The sequence below is a fragment of the Podarcis erhardii genome, assembly GCF_964252035.2.
Source record: "Podarcis erhardii genome assembly, chromosome: 11".
Taxonomy (NCBI): Eukaryota; Metazoa; Chordata; class Lepidosauria; order Squamata; family Lacertidae; genus Podarcis; species Podarcis erhardii.
Window position 1 is genome coordinate 55129021 of NC_138501.1, and position 17083 is coordinate 55146103.

At 46.4% G+C, this 17083-nt stretch overlaps 1 protein-coding gene across 1 annotated transcript; it reads right to left on the reverse strand.

The window, feature by feature from the left end:
* Positions 1 to 1587: 1587 nt before the first annotated feature.
* LOC309352855 (C-C motif chemokine 19-like) lies at positions 1588 to 11357 on the reverse strand. Its single transcript, XM_081881735.1, has 4 exons — positions 11160 to 11357; positions 9400 to 9523; positions 4391 to 4487; positions 1588 to 2722 (listed from the first exon to the last, which is right to left on the reverse strand). The coding sequence occupies exons 1-4, from the start codon at positions 11236 to 11238 to the stop codon at positions 2699 to 2701; spliced, it is 324 nt and encodes a 107-aa protein (XP_081737861.1). The 5' UTR covers positions 11239 to 11357; the 3' UTR covers positions 1588 to 2698.
* Between the last annotated feature and the right edge of the window lie 5726 nt (positions 11358 to 17083).

The following is a 17083-nucleotide window of genomic DNA, read 5'->3' on the forward strand; positions in this document are numbered from 1 at the left end:
AAGGAAGAGGATGAGACATTATATTTATCCGCAACAGTAGCCACAAGGCTATTGATTGCAAAAAATTGGAAAAGTGGTATAATACTGACAAAAACAGAGTGGCTTGCCAAATTACTGGAGTATTACAATATATCCAAAACAATGGGAGAAATTGGAAGGATCTCAAAAGAGAAGACAGACAAGGACTGGAAGGTGTTTAAAGGATATTTGCAAAATCATATTGAAAAATCAGAACTCCTGTTAGAATAAATAAGTTCAGTTATAAATACTGAAATACTAAATAAGATGGATGACAATGTGTAACAGAAAAAGAAGTATCGTCTGTCCCCTCAAAAAGAAGTATCATCTGTACCACCTATCGTCTGTCCCCTCAGCAATCGCCCGCCCAATTGCCGCAGAGACAGCCAATCAACACCAGCCCTTGCCGCAGCCACCAATAACACGCACAATAGCCGCTGACAATCTCCGGCTTGCAGCGGCAACCAATCCCATGTCCCTGTGATGCACTATCTGTGTATAAGACGACCTCCCCTCCCCTTTTGGCAAAATTTTCTAAGGGAAAAACCTCGTCTTATACATGGAAAAGTACAGTATCTGATGAAGGAGAGCCAGCCATCTTCCCACTCACTTTCTTCCCCTCTCAAGCAGCCCCACATGCAGAAAATCCTTACTTTTTTCCAAATAAGACACATTAATGGTCATTCCCTTTTTTTATTTGAGAATTCATAGAGATTGCAAGCAGACACAATGGAAGGAAATTCAAATTACATTTGGATTTAGCATCTGTGAGTAGATACTTGTAGGACAACCGCAAAGGGAAGACAGAAAAATAGAGAATAACATGAAACCATGCAAATGGTTTTTAAAACACTCCTGATTAATTCATCCATAACTTTATTAAGGAATGCAAAGCGTTGGAATAAGATGCCCTCACCAGTTAATCAGGTTTCAAATGAAAGCTCCCAATTACTCAATTTTTTCTGAACTTCCCAGTTTTGTCATTCAGATTTCTAATTCAGCATTGAAAATCACATTTTGGATGTGAAGTATTTGCATCTGGTATTGCCCTAGCCTTTGTTCATGAATCTTTTGACAGTTTGATTCAGCTGTCAAACCTTCATTATCACTGCAAGTGATATTCAAAGGCAGCCTGGTAAAATGTCTCTGCTCTGCACTGTCATGGAGATATACTGGGTTCGTTCTAAGCCACACTTCTGGTTCACAATTGGCCTAAATTGAAAGTGAGCCCAGAATCCTCAGCAACGCATAAGGGGTTTTGCAGCAGATGTGCAGGTTATCTTGGCAGAAGAGACCATTTGTGCCGGAGTGATCCCTGAAGACTGGAAACAGATTCAGATGTCAGTGCTGTCAAGCGCCAAGCCGCCCATGTGCTGCAAAGCATTAAACACTGAAGTCCCAATATCATTAGATACCCAATATCAACTAGCTAGAAAACATTCAACAAATATTCAAGGAATCAGACAACCTCTGGAGAAGATGAACGACAAAATTCACAAAGGGGAAGTTCAAGGAGCGCTTGAGAAGCAAATTCATCCTTAAATTCATCCTTGAGAAGCAAATTCTGCCTTAAAGTTCCTGTTTTGTGGTTATGAATGTTGCATCTGTCTCGGATTGGGGCCTTTGTGCCCCATCATGTGCTCTGTCTTTCTCACCCTTGTGTTTCCACTATCTTGACTAGCTGCCCCGTTGCATCATTGTGAGTTTCCCTTTCTTTCTTTTGCCAAATCACACCACCAAGATCCACAGGGTTCCTCACAGATAGTACGGTAATTTTCCTTGCCTTGAATAACAGGCTATTTGTTTTAGCCAATAAAAGAGAGAGAAAACTACCTTTTGGGCACCCAGATTGCATACATGATTGTTAGCTTGGACTTAATTTCCATTAAGAGACATTTGTAAACATGCACAGAGGCAATTCCAGGCCACGTTTAAAAAAGCCAAGGGTTCTGGCACACCTAACACACCCAAGGATGATTCTACAATATGCCCATGTTGCTAAGCTAGTCAGTGTCAGGGGATGATGGGAGCTGTAGTCCAGCAACATCTGCAGGGCCACAGCTGCCCCAAACCAGGTTTATACCACGGTTCTGCATTCTCCTCTTCTTCTCCCTGTCACCTTCATCTTTTGCAGCCTCATAATTCTCATAATTTGCTTGTTCCTTAACCCACCAAATGCACCACCAGCAGCACAATTTCAAGATTTCAGAATAACAAGGAAACAGCCCAAGCAACTGAAGGCGACCTCTCTGTTCCCTGAAGAGCAGCGAATGTGGCCAGATTGTGGCTAGGAAGAAGGCAAAGCAGCCTCTAAGGCGGCTCAAGAAAAAATGGGCCGTCTATTAAGACAGTGGGAAGTTTTGAATCTCATGAAACTGGGATTTGTGTATGAAGGTGTGTGTAGCAAACAGCTGGGAGCTTTTGCAACTGGTGGGGTCTGAATCAACTAACTCGAGATGGATATTTGCAAATGCAAGAAAGTAGCGGAAAGGCTTTACAATAGTCTAGAGGCAAAGACACCCCCCCCCCATTTCCAAGGGGGCAAACGGCTGGAACGCAGGAGCACAAAGAAGGACCTTGCTGGATTAGATGCGTGGTCCATCTTGGGGAAATGCAGGCATTGGATGAAGCTGATTGCTCGAGGTTCCTCCTCTAGGATGCAAGGAGGTCAGCCGGCCATCTAGAAGGAACGCCAGGATGACCTCTGGGAGAAGAGGGAAAGCAACATTAATGGATTGGCCAGCCCAGCCTGCCAAACTCAGCATTTCTTCAGGTGGTTGTCCCACCCAGACAGAAGGGCTCAGAAGGTCAGGTTGTCACAAGGCCCACCATTGTATACTGACAACTAGGGAAGTCAAAACTGCTTCAATCAGCAAAATTGGTCCTATTATGGGTGGCACCTAAGCCCCATTCCTCAACTGTACTGACTCAATCTTTCAGTGTGGCAGCACCTACGTTTTGGAATTCCCTGTCCATTTGGTCTCAAGCAGGCACCTTCAAGGGCCTTTTTTTGACACCTGCTAAAAGCATTTTCATTTTCACAAGCCTACCCAGAAGTCTGGCAGGTTGATGTGAGTCTTGGGTCTTATCCACACATCTTCTTTTCCCGCTGCTTTCACCCGGGGAAAACCACTCTATAGTGTTCAGTCAGAACAAACAGCCATTTGGGTTTCCTCCGGATTGACGTTTACTCCGATTTAGCACCAAAGAGTACATTTTCCCTGGGAAAGGGGTGGGTCAAGGGGAAGCCACTTGGAGCTGGGCTCTCCTGGCACAAGACAAGAAGAAGTGTGAAGGAGCCCTTAATCTGATTTCAGTCTGTTGTCATTTTACATTTTTGAATGTCTTACATTATTGCTCTTAACTGCTCTTAGTGGTGATTTTATTGATTTATCTTTTTTTGCAAACTGCTTTGAGGTGTTCCTTTTACAGTCAAGCAGTGTATACATTTGATGAAATAAAAACAAGCCAACAAGACTTTTCCAGACCCAGTTTCTTGGCTTTGCTGGGACTAATTCTGCCACCCCTTTCCAGTCACACATTCACTGATGTCACACAGAAGGTGGAGGAAACTTGTTTTCTGCTGCTCCAGAGGAGGGGATCTGAACCAACAGATTCAAATGACCAGAAAGGAGCTTCTGACTAAACATCAAGAAGAACTTTCTGACGGGAAGAGCTAGTTGACAGTGGAAAGGACTCCCTCAAAAGTCCTTCCTTAGGGGATTTTAAGTAGAGGTTGGGCGGCCATCTGACTTGGAAGAGTTAGTTGAGATTCCTGCATTGCCAGGGGTTGGACTAAATGACCCTTCGGGTCCCTTCCAGTTCTACAATTCTGTGATTCTATGACCGTGGGGTCCCCTTGCAACTCTATGCCTCTATGATCTCAGAAGTTGGTGGCTTGTGAGAGAGGCTGCCATTTGAATCCATTGGTTCGGGTCGTACTTGGGACTTCAAATACCGTATTTTTTGCTCTATAAGACTCACTTTTTCCCTCCTAAAAAGTAAGGGGAAATGTGTGTTCATCTTATGGAGCAAATGCAGGCTGCGCAGCTATCCCAGAAACCAGAAAAGAAAGAGGGATTGCTGCTTTCACTGCGCAACGAGCCCTCTTGCTCTTCTGGCTTTTGAGATTAAGAATATTTTTTTTCTTGTTTTCCTCCTCCAAAAACTAAGTGTGTCTTGTGGTCTGGTGCGTCTTATAGAGCGAAAAATACGGTAGATTTCACAGTAGCTTTCATCTGGGGAAAACCACTCTGTAGTATTCAATTGGAACAAACAGCCATTTCAGTTTTCTCCGGATTGACGTTTACTCCAATTTAGCACCAAAGAGTACATTTTCCCTGGGAAAGGGTGACTAAAAACGACACCTCACCCTGTTATGGTTTCGGCGGTTCAACGTCTCTTTCAGATGCTTCACCCAGGGGGCATGGGGAGGGGCGCAGAGGTTCCTCCCTCTGATGGTGGTGAAACTGGAAACACAAAGAGCAGGAAAAAATATGAGCAGATGACCAGGATGCCTCTGCCATCTTAGATATCCCTCTTGTTAACCCCCCCTTCCCCCCCCCACTGAAATATCTGCATTGCATGGTCTAAAGCAGTTGTTCCCCCCTTTTTTGTATAATTTTTATTAATTTTTTCTGTTTTGCATTTTGGAATATTCATTTAAACAACCTTAAAATATCAATACTTCCTTTCTTCTCTTTCCATGGTTCATTTTGCATACCACATATTTTACATCCATTATTACATCCATCAAACCTTATTTACACTGTTGAATTTATCTTGATGCTGCCGACGTTATCAAGTGTACAAAATCCCCCCCATATATTCAATAAACATTTTCCAATCTTCTTTAAACGAATGTTCTTCTTGTTCTCTTATTCTATAAATTAGGTCTGCAAGCTACGCATATTCCATCAGTTTAAGTTGCCATTCTTCTTCTTTTTTCCAATAGATTTTTATTGAGATTTTAAAGGTTACAAAAAGAAAAAATAAAGAACATATTTAAACAGAGAAAAAAAAAATACAGAACAATACAAGAACAAAGGGGGAAAAAACACAAAAAGATGCAGATAATTAAAAAAACAAATCAATCCTTTACATAACTTTCTTTCCTTTGCTTATTTCCTTGACCTCCTCACACCTCCCTTTTTTGTATTCTAATTCAATTAGATATTTCAGCAAATCCTTTCCATCCTTATTTTTATCCTAATGATTTATCTTAATATACTATTCACTATTTACATTCTGTTCTTTCACCAATTAACAATCCATTTTTACTTAATCCTTTATATCATTTCTGCTAAAACCACATAACTTCATTCCAACATCCTTCTAACATTCCTTAATTTTACAATGTTTCTGTAGATAAACTTTAAATTTCTTCCAATCTTCTTCTACCGACTCTTCTCCCTGGTCTCGGATTCTGCCAGTCATTTCCGCCAGTTCCATATAGTCCATCACCTTCATCTGCCATTCTTCCCGGGTGGGTAAATCTTGTGTCTTCCAGTACTTTGCAATAAGTATTCTTGCTGCTGTTGTAGCATACATAAAGAAAGTTCTATCCTTCTTTGACACCAATTGGCCGACCATGCCCAGGAGAAAGGCCTCTGGTTTCTTCTGAAAGGTCTATTTAAATACCTTTTTCATTTCATTATAAATCATCTCCCAGAAAGTCTTAATCCTTGGGCATGTCCACCAAAGGTGAAAGAATGTACCTTCAATCTCTTTACACTTCCAACATTTATTATCGGGCAAATGATAAATTTTTGCAAGCTTGACTGGCGTTATGTACCACCTGTAGATCATTTTCATTATATTCTCTCTTAAGGCATTGCATGCCGTGAACTTCATACCTGTGGTCCATAACTGTTCCCAGTCAGCCATCATAATGTTATGTCTAACATCTTGTGCCCATTTAATCATAGCAGATTTCACCATTTCATCCTGAGTATTCCATTTCAACAGCAAATTATACATTCTTGACAAATTCTTAGTTTTAGGGTCTAACAGTAAGTTGCCATTCTTCTTTAGCTGGGACCTGGCTTGTTATCCATGGAGGTAGTGGCCCCTGAAAGGGCAGTGAGATTACCTTGGGGTTGCTAAGAGGCAAGAGGGTTGAAGTGGATCACTGGATCAAGTTCACCCATTTCGTTGAATTAACTAAACTAAGTAGCTTTCATTGGATTTTGAATAGATGTGCAATTAATTGTTATTGTTTCAAATTTTATTGCATTATTCTCTTCCTTAGTGTGAACCACTATTCTGAACGATGCTTTTCTATGGGGTTGGGTAGGGGGCACTGGGGATAAATTTATGGAAACAAGGAGGCAGGGCCTCCAAAAAGTTTGGGCACCAGAGATCTATAGGCAGCAGTTGCCACATTGCCCTCCTAGGAGGAAAGGTGGGGCCAAATGACCTCTTTCATGCTTTCTGGTACTGTGGAGCCCTTTATCGGCGAGAATCCCTGATTAAGTTGCCAGGGGAAATGGTCCGTGCAACTCAACACTTTTGTCACTTCTTGAAAGCAACCAAAGTTGCCATGATGGGATCTCATTCCACCTCATTTGCACAGCCTGGCATTGTGCCAGGGAAGTCGCTGTGAACGGGACGTGGTAGCTGAAGTTTGTGCAATGTTCTCTCAGCCTCGCTTTTGGCTGCAAGCCACAGACCACAGAAGTCGTTTTATTTGCATGGAAGTTGATCCCATTATGTGCCTAGATAGTAGCAGGGGAAGACCGTGTACACCTGAACTTTGCTCTCTTTGTTCGCAGCGGGAGGGCAGAGGAATGGAAATGCAACAGATATTTCCCTCTTGTGGGTTTAACAGAGCATGGAACAGGTTGTAGTGATGTCAGGTTACAAGAAATGCAGGACTCCAAGAATTGCAGGCTCCGGGACTGCAAGGAGAGGTCTCTGGTTACATCGATTGTCCCAGACAACAGACACTTCTTAAACTAGATGAAACAGGCACGCTTAACTCCTCTGAACTTAGAATTCTTCCTAAGACAACCCTCCACCCATCTCAAAGGAGGACTGTGAAGTCCTCATTTAATATAAGACAGGGTTACTAAACTCTGTAGGCCCAGAACAAGAAGTCAAATCATAGTAACTGGAAACAGCGTTTGTCATTGCCCATTACTACAAAGCCAACACAAGATTACTTCATTTAGGGTTTTTCTAAAAAAAAATAAATCAGTTTCCACATAGTGTGCTCTTGCTCAACAGCGCATGGCTGGCAACTAGATGGGACAGAGAAGGAGAATGTCTCCTGCCAAGATTCCCCAAATTGATGCCCTCCAGCTGTTTTGGACTACAACTCCCATCTGTCCCAGCCAGCTAGTGCTGATGGGAATTGAAGTCCGCAGTTTCCGTAGAGCATCAGGTTGGTGGAAGTTTGACCTATCAGCTGCCGTTTGGGTCTGGCATGGCTGGTTAAGATGATAAGAAGAGCCTGTTGGATCAGGCCAAAGGGGGTCAAGCAAGTCCAGCCTTCGGTTCCCACAATGGCCAACCAGATATCTCAAAGGGGTTTGAGCCCAAAAGCCCTCCTGTGGTTCCCCAAAACTGGCCTTCAGAAGCTGTGCTGCTTGCAACTGTGGGTGCAGAGCACAGCCATCTTGCCTAGTGGTTGCTGCGTGCTGATAGGAGGAATTCCCATCAAGTTGGAAGCGCATAAAGGAATGGAAGTGGGGAGAATCCTTTGTTCCTTTCCCCGCACCTGGCCTTGTGGGAATCATCTGAGCATATCAGGATCCCAACCACCCCCCTCATGGGGGGTCAACTGATCCTCCATGCCAGGTGGGGTTCCATCGCCCCAACCCTGCAGCACCTCCAACCTGACCCCCAAGCTGTGTCCTTCCTACAAGGGAAGGCTGAAGCTCCAGACCGTTCCCACAGCAGACACTTCGTCCTGGAAGAAGCTTCCACAGGCCTCTTGCACACTTGACTGCTTGGCCAAAGGTGACTGGAAGCGTGTAAATTCAGCACCACTAAGAAAAGTCACTGGAGTGGAGGAGATGTGGAATGAAGATAAATGGGGGCCACAAAGGTCTGCAAGAGGGCAGCCAGGCAGGTGGGAACGGTACACCCAGGACGAAAAGCATCTGCTGTCACCAAAGTTAATCGGCAGCAAAGTTAATTCAGCCGTGGTGCATCGCCTCTTCTGCACTGTCCCTGCCGGCTGCGGTTCCAACCCTTTCTTTTCCTTCTAAGCATGTTGGAGCTCTGTTTAAAAACACCCAAGGAATTGTAGACTCATCACCAAGAGTCATCTAGGCTGACCCCCCTGCAATGCAGGAATCGCAGCTAAAGAACCTCTGGCCAGTGCTGGATTTACACATAAGCTAAACAAGCTATAGCTTACAGCCCCCAAAATTTAAAGGGGGAAAAACTGGATGTACATTTCCGAAATATGAGATAAAAAACAAATGAAATAAAACCTACATACAGCAACAGTGTTTTGTGTTGTGTAGGCTCCTATGATGCTCCCTAAAATTGAATTTCAGTTCAACAATTACTTTGATAAAATACATATTTTGTTATGTGCAAATGGCTTGAGATACTTATTAGGTCCATAAATTACCATATAGCATATATAGCATATAGCATATATCCCACACACAAAACAGCAACAATTTGTTGTTGACAAAGGACAGCTAGACATATAAAGGGTCTCATTACCTTCAGTAGCTTAAAGGTAAAGGTAAAGGGACCCCTGACTATTAGGTCCAGTCACGGACGACTCTGGGGTTGCGGCGCTCATCTCGCTTTATTGGCTGAGGGAGCCGGCATACAGCTTCCGGGTCATGTGGCCAGCAGGACTAAGCCGCTTCTGGCGAACCAGAGCAGCACACGGAAACGCCGTTTACCTTCCCGCTTGCACTTTGTGCTTTTGAACTGCTAGGTTGGCAGGAGCAGGGACAGAGCAATGGGAGCTCACCCTGTTGCGGGGATTTGAACCGCCGACCTTCAGATCAGCAAGTTCTAGGCTCTGTGGTTTAACCCACAGCACCACCCGCGGCCTCATCAAACCTAAATCGGGCCCTGCCTCTGACAGAAGGCCACCCAAGCTCTACTTAAAAACCTCCCATGAAGAAGAGCCCATTGCCTTCTGAGGGAGTCTGCTCCACTGTTGAAGGCTCTCACCACCAGAAGATTCTTCCTAATGTCTAGTCAGAATTCTTTTCATGTAATCTGAACACACTTCACCGGGTCCTGCGGCCTAAAAAGGCTTGTGTTGCACCCCCTGTCTTCTTCCTCTCTCTGATTTGCTAGAGGTCTATGCAAGGGCACACAATGATCTAAGTACACACTAGCCTGCCCCACCCCACCCCTTTAAAAAGCCGACTCCTGGAATGCAAAGTAGGGGCCCCAGCTTACATCACAGCCCGGACTGGGCAGCCATCTTGAACATACTGGTCCTGGTAATCTCGGACAACTTTGGCAGGAATGGGCATTGAGCTAGTTCTCACACAGCAGTCCATGACCTGATAATCACCAGAAACTGAGGAAAGGAAAGGAAAAATCAATGTGTAAGGGAGGGGAAACGGAGGGTCTGCCCTTCTCTCCGCTCTCTTTGCAATCCAGGTTAGAGAAAGAGAAGCGCCTTGCTCCAAGGACACCCGTTGCCCCTTCTCTGCCACAGCGGGCCCAGCCCAGCCAGAGCTGGCAAGGATCCCATCTGGCAAGTGGGCAAGTGGGGGAGGCGAAAGGAGGAACAGCATCTTCATCCATCAGGTCAGCTTCCTCCAGAAGCTACTGGCTGCCAGCATCTACCTGCATAGCCCAAATCTCCAGGGTCCTCTGACTACAAGGCTATAGTAGCAGAAGCAGAGGCCAGTGTTATGGTTAAAAAAGGTAAAGGGACCCCTGACCGTTAAGTCCAGTCGTGGCCGACTCTGGGGTTGCGGCGCTCATCTCGCTCTACTGGCCAAGGGAGCCAGCGTACAGCTTCCGGGTCATGTGGTCAGCATGACTAAGCCGCTTCTGGCGAACCAGAGCAGCACATGGAAACACCGTTTACCTTCCCACCGGAGTGGTGCCTATTTATCTACTTGCACTTTGACGTGCTTTTGAACTGCTAGGTTGGCAGGAGCAGGGACCAAGCAACGGGAACTCACCCCGTCACGGGGATTTGAACCGTCGACCTTCTGATCGGCAAGCCCTAGGCTCTGTGGTTTAACCCACAGCGCCACCCGCGTCCCTCAGTGTTGTGGTTACATGGCAGCAAATATAAGGCAACAAACATGAAAAAGCATTTGTCTGAAAAGGGTCAATCAGTCTGAAAAGGGTCTTTCCAAACAAGACATGTGGGCATTAAAATGGCAAATAGTATTTATTTTTATTTCAGAAAAGGTATACACCATTTGATGATTTTAAAAAAGCCCCAAAGAGAGCAAAACCATAATATTATCAGTTTTAAAAAAACACATGAAAACAACTTTGCAAATCATTCAGAACATAAAATCAACAGTAAACTAAACATAGATTAAAGTACATTTTACATTATAGATGTCTGGACAGACTTCTCTAAACCAAAATGTTTCAGCAGGTGCTGGAAAGGGCCCAGGGAAGGTGCTGGCCTGGTGTCAATTGGCAGGGAGTTAGAGGTGCCACACTAAAAGATTGATTTCTTACAAATGAGGAAGGGGTGACACCTGCAGCAGTGCCAGTTCTGCTGACTGAAGCGGTCAGGTGGGGCAAGGTGATCTTGCAGGCAAACTGGTCCTCAAGTTGCTAAGGGATTTAACACTAAGACCTTGAACTTGGCCCGGAATCAGATTAGAAACCAGTGCAGATCTCTGGGCGCAAGGCCTCCCTCCTGTCAGCAACTGCGTTGCAGCATTCTGCACCGACTGCAGCTTCCAGAGCAAGCGCTAGTGAAGACCCACCATTTGCCAAGGAGGAGGCTTAACCACTAGGGGACACAGCCCAGGTCGAGGGACTTCCCCATCATTTACGGGGAGCCAGAGAGCATTGGCAGGGAAACGCTTGAGTGCCAACTTCAAGGCAGTGAAATTCAGGAAGGGAGAGAGGAAGACGAAGGATTCCCTTGCCCAGGAGAGGCCCAGCCGAAAGACCTCCTGAACATTGGACCCAGCAGTGTGGCAGCCAGAAGGGGAGAAGATGTTGTCTCTTACCCTGCTGGGTGCTCCAGACACAGAGAGCCACCAACCCAAGGATCCAGCCGCCGCCGTGTGCTGCCATGCCTGCTGCCATGCTGTGGGTGCCAAGGATGCCGCAGAGAGGAAGAACGACCCAGCCAGACCCGGGTAGCTGATGCTCTAGTGTGGAGCCAGCTCCCGCCTCTCCTATTTATTGCGATCCCTTGCTCTCGTTTTCACTTTCTTGGTGTGAGTAACAGAGGAAATCCCAGGGAACCAGAGACAGAGGTGAGCAAGAAGAGGCCCAGACAGGGCTTGTGGCCTGGGCACTGTGCCAGGAATGCCAGCCTGCTGCGGCACCTGAGGGCTTGGTCTCTTTGCTCAAGGGACGTGGCTTGAGTCCTGGAGAATGTGAAGGGGTTCTTAGGCAGAGAGAGGCAGAATCATCGAACTGTAGAGTTGTAAGGGACCCCCAAGTGTCACAGAGTCTAACCCCCTGCAGTGGGGGAACCACAGCCGAAGAATCCCTGGCAAATGGCCACCCAACCTCTGCTTAAAAACCTCCAGTGCGGTAGAGCCCAACACCTCCCAAGGGAGTCCATTCCACTCTCAAACAGCTCTTAGCATCTGGAAGTTCTTCCTGATATTTAGTCAGAATAGTCCCACCCTCCTGAGCAGGAGAAAACAAGCTTGCTCCTTCTTCCATGGGGCAGCCCTCCAGATATTTGAAGATGGCTCTCATATCTCCTCTCAGCATCCTCTTTTCCAGGCTAAACATACCCAGCTCCTTCAGTCGCTGCTCATCAGGCTTGGCTTCCAGACCTTTGATCATCTTGGCTGCCCTCCTCTGCACATGTTCCAGCATGTCAATATCCTTCTTAAATTGTGGTGTCCAGAACTGGACATAGGATTCCAGGTGTGGTCTGATCAAGGCAGAATAGAGCAGGACCATGCTTCTGTTGATGCAGCCTAGAATAGCATTAGCTTTTTATGCTGCTGCAGCATCGCAATGTTCTCATGTTCAGTTTGTGGTCCACTAAGACCTTTAGATCCCTTTTGCATGTAATACTAGCAAGGCAGGCGTCCCCCATCCTACGTTTGTGCAGCTGGTTATTCCTGCCTATGTGTAAAACATTACTTTTGTCTCTATTGAAATTCATTTTGTTAATTTTGGTCTAGTTCTCCAAGACTAATTTTGGTCTAGTTCTCCAAGACTACAGGGCTGGGTCAAATAAAAAGCTTAAAGGAGCTTGCTAATGGGTGCTGATGTTTCTGCCAAAAGGAGCTATAGTTCAAATGGTGGTGGGATGCTGGAACAATCTGTTTTGCCATTTGCATTGTAGGGTTCCAGTCAATTGCAATTTCGGAGTGGGATCCAGTCCTATACCACCAAATTCACACTGTCGAATTATGGTTTGATTTTGGGAGGCCTTGCGCAGAAAACTCACTTCCTCCAGAAGATCGTACTTTTTGCAAGAAGGAAAGTGATGGGGGAAATGCTGGGAATTGGGGGGGGTAATGTTTGCTTTGACACAACATGCAGCACATAGTTAAACTAGGGAACTCCCTCCTGCAGGAGGCAGTGATGGCTCCCAGCCTAGATGGCTTTAACACAGGATTGAACAAATTCATTGAGGAGGAGAGGGATATTGAGGACTACTAGCCGGGATGGTTAAGCTCCACAGTCTCCACAGTCAAGGCTGCAATGCTTCTGAATGCCAGTTGCTGCAAAATGCAGGACAGGAGAGGGCTCTTGCACTCGGCTCCTGCTTGTGGGCTCTTTTTATAGTCTTACATTCTTCAGGCCCATGTGTGCAAAGAAAGGGAGGCCATTTCACAAACTAGACCACAGCAGCCACTGTCTGGTCACAATGAAGATGGAATTTCAAGGAACATTGTTTTATGTTTTTAACAGCATCTAACCTCCCCACAATGGGACGTGAGTGGCGCTGTGGGTTAAACCATGGAGCCTAGGGCTTGCTGATCAGAAGGTTGGCGGTTTGAATCCCCGCAATGGCGGGGTGAGCTCCCGTTGCTCGGTCCCTGCTCCTGCCAACCTAGCAGTTCGAAAGCACATCAAGTGCAAGTAGATAAATAGGTACGGCTCCAGCTGGAAGGTAAATGGTGTTTCCATGCGCTGCTCTGGTTTCGCCAGAAGTGGCTTAGTCATGCTGGCCACATGACCCGGAGGCTGTACGCCGGCTCCCTCGGCCAATAAAGCGAGATGAGCGCCACAACCCCAGAATCGGCCACGACTGGACCTAATGGTCAGGGGCCCCTTGACCTTTACCTTTAACCTCTCCACAAAGAGATGAGGGTGGATGTCTGGAAGTTCCCGGTGCCGCATCAAGTAAATGTTATTCCCCACCCATTTGCAGTACATTTCCTATCATTTTCCTTATTGCAAAAAGTCTGATTTGGGGTTCAAGAGCATCTGTTTGTGCAAGTTCTTCCCATCAACTTTAATTGCGCAACCAGCATAGCGACTGTCTGGAAGTGCCCTGGGTTTCTCCCTTCCCTCTCCCTATCCCCTGCTCAGTTTATAGACATAATTCTGTGCCTTCATTTACCATTTCCTCATAAAGAAGCTTTGAGCTGCTCCTGGAACATCTGACTGCTTGTGGGGAAAGGAAACACCACGGAAACCCAAGTATTGCCCCAGGGAGTGAACGGAGTCCCTTCCCCATACCACTGGGGGCAAAATGACCTCTGGGTGACCAGAAAGCTTACTTGGCCAATGATGGGCTAGATGAGGGCCAATAAACTGGCTTGAATGCTAGCAAGATGGATGTGCTCTGGGGTTCCCATGTCCAGATCATTGATCAATTGCCTGCTTTTGGATGGGCTCCTACTCCCCTGAAACAGCAGGTTTGTAATCTGGGGTGTTCCTGGATCCATCTTGGTTGCTAAAGACCCAGGTGACCTCAGTGCCTAAGAATGCCTTCTACCATCTTTGGCTGGTAAAACAGCCATGGCCGTTTCTGCGCCAGGATAGCCTGTCCACACTGTTGTCGAATCACCGGTAACCTCCAGGCTGGATTCCTGCAAAGCACTTTATGTGTGGCAGCCCCTTAAGGTTGGTCAGAAGCTACAGCCAATATTAATAATACTAATAATTTATTATTTATACCTCGCCCATCTGGCTGGGCTTCCCCAGCCACTCTGGGAGGCTTCCAACAAAATATTAAAATACAGTAATCCATCAAATATTAAAAGCTTCCCTAAACAGAGCTGCCTTCAGATGTCTTCTAAAAGTCTGGTAGTTGTTGTTCTCTATGACATCTGGTGGGAGGGCGTTCCACAGGGCGGGTGCCACTACCAAGAAGGCTCTCTGCCTGGTTCCCTGCCAAGGCAAAATGCAGTAACTCACCTGCTCACGGGGGGAGGATATTGCCAGCAAGTTATCTTACTGTTGGGAGAATTGTGCTGGCTGCCAGTCAGTGACCTGGCTAAGTTCAAGACGCTGTTTTGGAAGGATAATGCCCTATGCAGCTTGGGATCAGGATACCTCCAATATCGTCACTGCACCCGGCAGGTGAGTGCATCTTTTCAGGAGGTCCATTCTTTTAATTTGGAGGCACTGGCCCTTTGGAACTGCCTCCCACTTGAATATTAGATGGGCACTCTCTCCATTGACTTACTGCTGCCTACTGGGGCCCCTTCTCTTCTGAGGAACCTTTCATTCTATGCTGACCACAATGTCTGCAACTGACTTAATACCCTTTATGGCTCCTATGCAGCCTTCTAAAAGCCATCTGTAGAAGTTTTCAGATGAAGCTGCTCTTTCTCTCCAGGAGAGACTTCTCCAGGCACTGGATCCCCCTTTTTACATGCCAGAAATTGAATACAGTATGTGGTCTACCACTAAGCAATAATCCCTCTGCCATGGGAACTACTGATGGTGGGGTTAGCCGTGATTCCCATACTGCTGAGGGTTGGACTAGACAAACCTTTGGGTATCTTCCAACTCTCCAAATCTATGATACTCTGATGAAGGAAAAAATGGAGTTTCCTCCTGGCAGTCTGCAAAACTGTGACCAGTAAGCTCAGCAAATCAACCCAAGTCTGCCTGTTTCTTACATCCTGGAGTCTGCTTGGCTCTATCCTGAGACCAGCAACTCATCACAGCAATTACTATCTCTTTCATTTTTTCTTAATCTGCAGCATTGCCCTGCAAATGATTTCTTTTCACAGAATTCTGTACCCTTCCCTTTCCAGAGAAATCATGTTGAATTCCCCACTTTTCCAGATGTTTGGGAGAGGGGGGGGTTGAAATACTTTGAAAGAAGGTTTCAAAGTGAAACTGAGGTCCCTTCCCCTTTTCAGAGATACATTTCTTTCCATATAGCCCAGCTTCTTGAGGGCAAGAGGTTGCCCAACCACACCCAAACACCGGCACTTAATCTGTAGTCCCTCTGACGTTTCCAAGAAATGCTCAATATAGAAAGGAGAGGTAAGAGCCTCTGGAGAGCAGGTGCATGTGCATTTTTTGCAGAGCCAGAAGCCCACCAGCCAAATCCCATTGTGAGTTTCAAGTGATGCGGGGAGCAAAGGAGGAAAATTTACCTCTTCAGTGAGCCAGTGTGGTGCAGTGGTTAAGAGCAGTAGTCTCGTAATCTGGTGAACTGGGTTTGCGTCTCCACTCCTCCACATGCAGCTGCTGGGTGACCTTGGGCCAATCACACTTCTCTGAAGTCTCTCAGCCTCATTCACCTCACAGAGTGTTTTTTGTGGGGGAGGAAGGGAAAGGAGAATGTTAGCCGCTTTGAGACTCCTTCGGGTAGTGATAAAGCGGGATATCAAATCCAAACTCTTCTTCTTCTTCTTCCACATGCAGCTGCTGGGTGACCTTGGGCCAGTCACACTTCTCTGAATTCTCTCAGCCTCACAGAGTCTCTCAGCCTCACTCACCTCACAGAGTGGTTGTTGTGGGGGAGGAAGGGAAAAGGAGATTGTTAGCTGCTTTGAGACTCCTTAGGGTAGTGATAAAATGGGATATCAAATTTAAACTCCTCCTCCTCCTCCTCTTCTTCTTCATCTTCCTCAACACCAGGCTGGTTAGCTTGTCTGTGGGACATGCTCTGGTAGCAGCAGCACCACACGAGATGCTACCAGAACTCAGGTCAGGTCTTGGGAGATTTCCTAGGGGCTGCAGGGTCCATCATCACCAGCACCTCTCCCCAGGGTGAGTTGAGCACAGCACAGAATTGCACCACCTGTGCCCTTCAGTGGCTGGCAGGGGAACTAGGTGGCCATATTATGCTTGGCACAGGCCTACAGAGGAGCTCTGGTTTTGGCAAGGTGTGGGGCACCCCTATTTCATCTGCATTCTGCAGTGGCTTCCACCTGCTTCCTCTGTCCTACCCCCCGCCCAAGGTGGAGGTGCTTTTCTGCCCAGAAGAATAACAAATCCCCGAGTGTCTACAAGAAGCGCGACCTGCTGTTCTTCTTCCACCTTTCAGAGCCAAAACAGATGTGATGTTAATTGTGTGAATGAATTTCCCTAAGGACACCAGCCGAGCCCTGAAATGTTGGAAGCCTAATAAAGGAAGCCTTCACTGAACTCTGTCCAGATGTTTTTGGACGCTGTGCAACTCTAGCCTTGGGAAGGAAGGGTGGTCTGGAAAAGGAGACTCCCAAATCGCTGTCCATGGTGCTGCTCTCCCCTCCTTCCAGGTCTCAGCATACCTCTGCGATTCTTTTACTTTGTTTTATTGCATTTCTAGCTCACTTCATCCTAAAACTCAAGTAAACACAGATTCACTGAATATCCACTCAGCAGATGAAAATCAGCTTAGACATACTGAGCTCCAGTCATTGCTGAAAGGCATCTTGAGTTAGCCTGATGGCACCTCAAGAAAATGCTCTTGCTCACACTTTGCTCAATTGATGACAGCAGGGAGGACCACAGTCTTGAAGCAGCTACCAAGAAGGCAAAGATATAGAGCGTGGGTAGGCAA

What these genes read in the sequence shown, in the direction of transcription:
- LOC309352855 (XM_081881735.1), bottom strand. Translation starts at nt 11,238, where the DNA reads ATGGCAGCAGGCATGGCAGCACACGGCGGCGGCTGGATCCTTGGGTTG. An exon ending in TGTCTGGAGCACCCAGCAGG is followed by an intron (nt 9,524 to 11,159) that starts GTAAGAGACAAC and finishes TCCTTTCCTCAG; the next exon opens with TTTCTGGTGATTATCAGGTC. An exon ending in ACCGCCGAAACCATAACAGG is followed by an intron (nt 2,723 to 4,390) that starts GTGAGGTGTCGT and finishes CTCTTCTCCCAG; the next exon opens with AGGTCATCCTGGCGTTCCTT.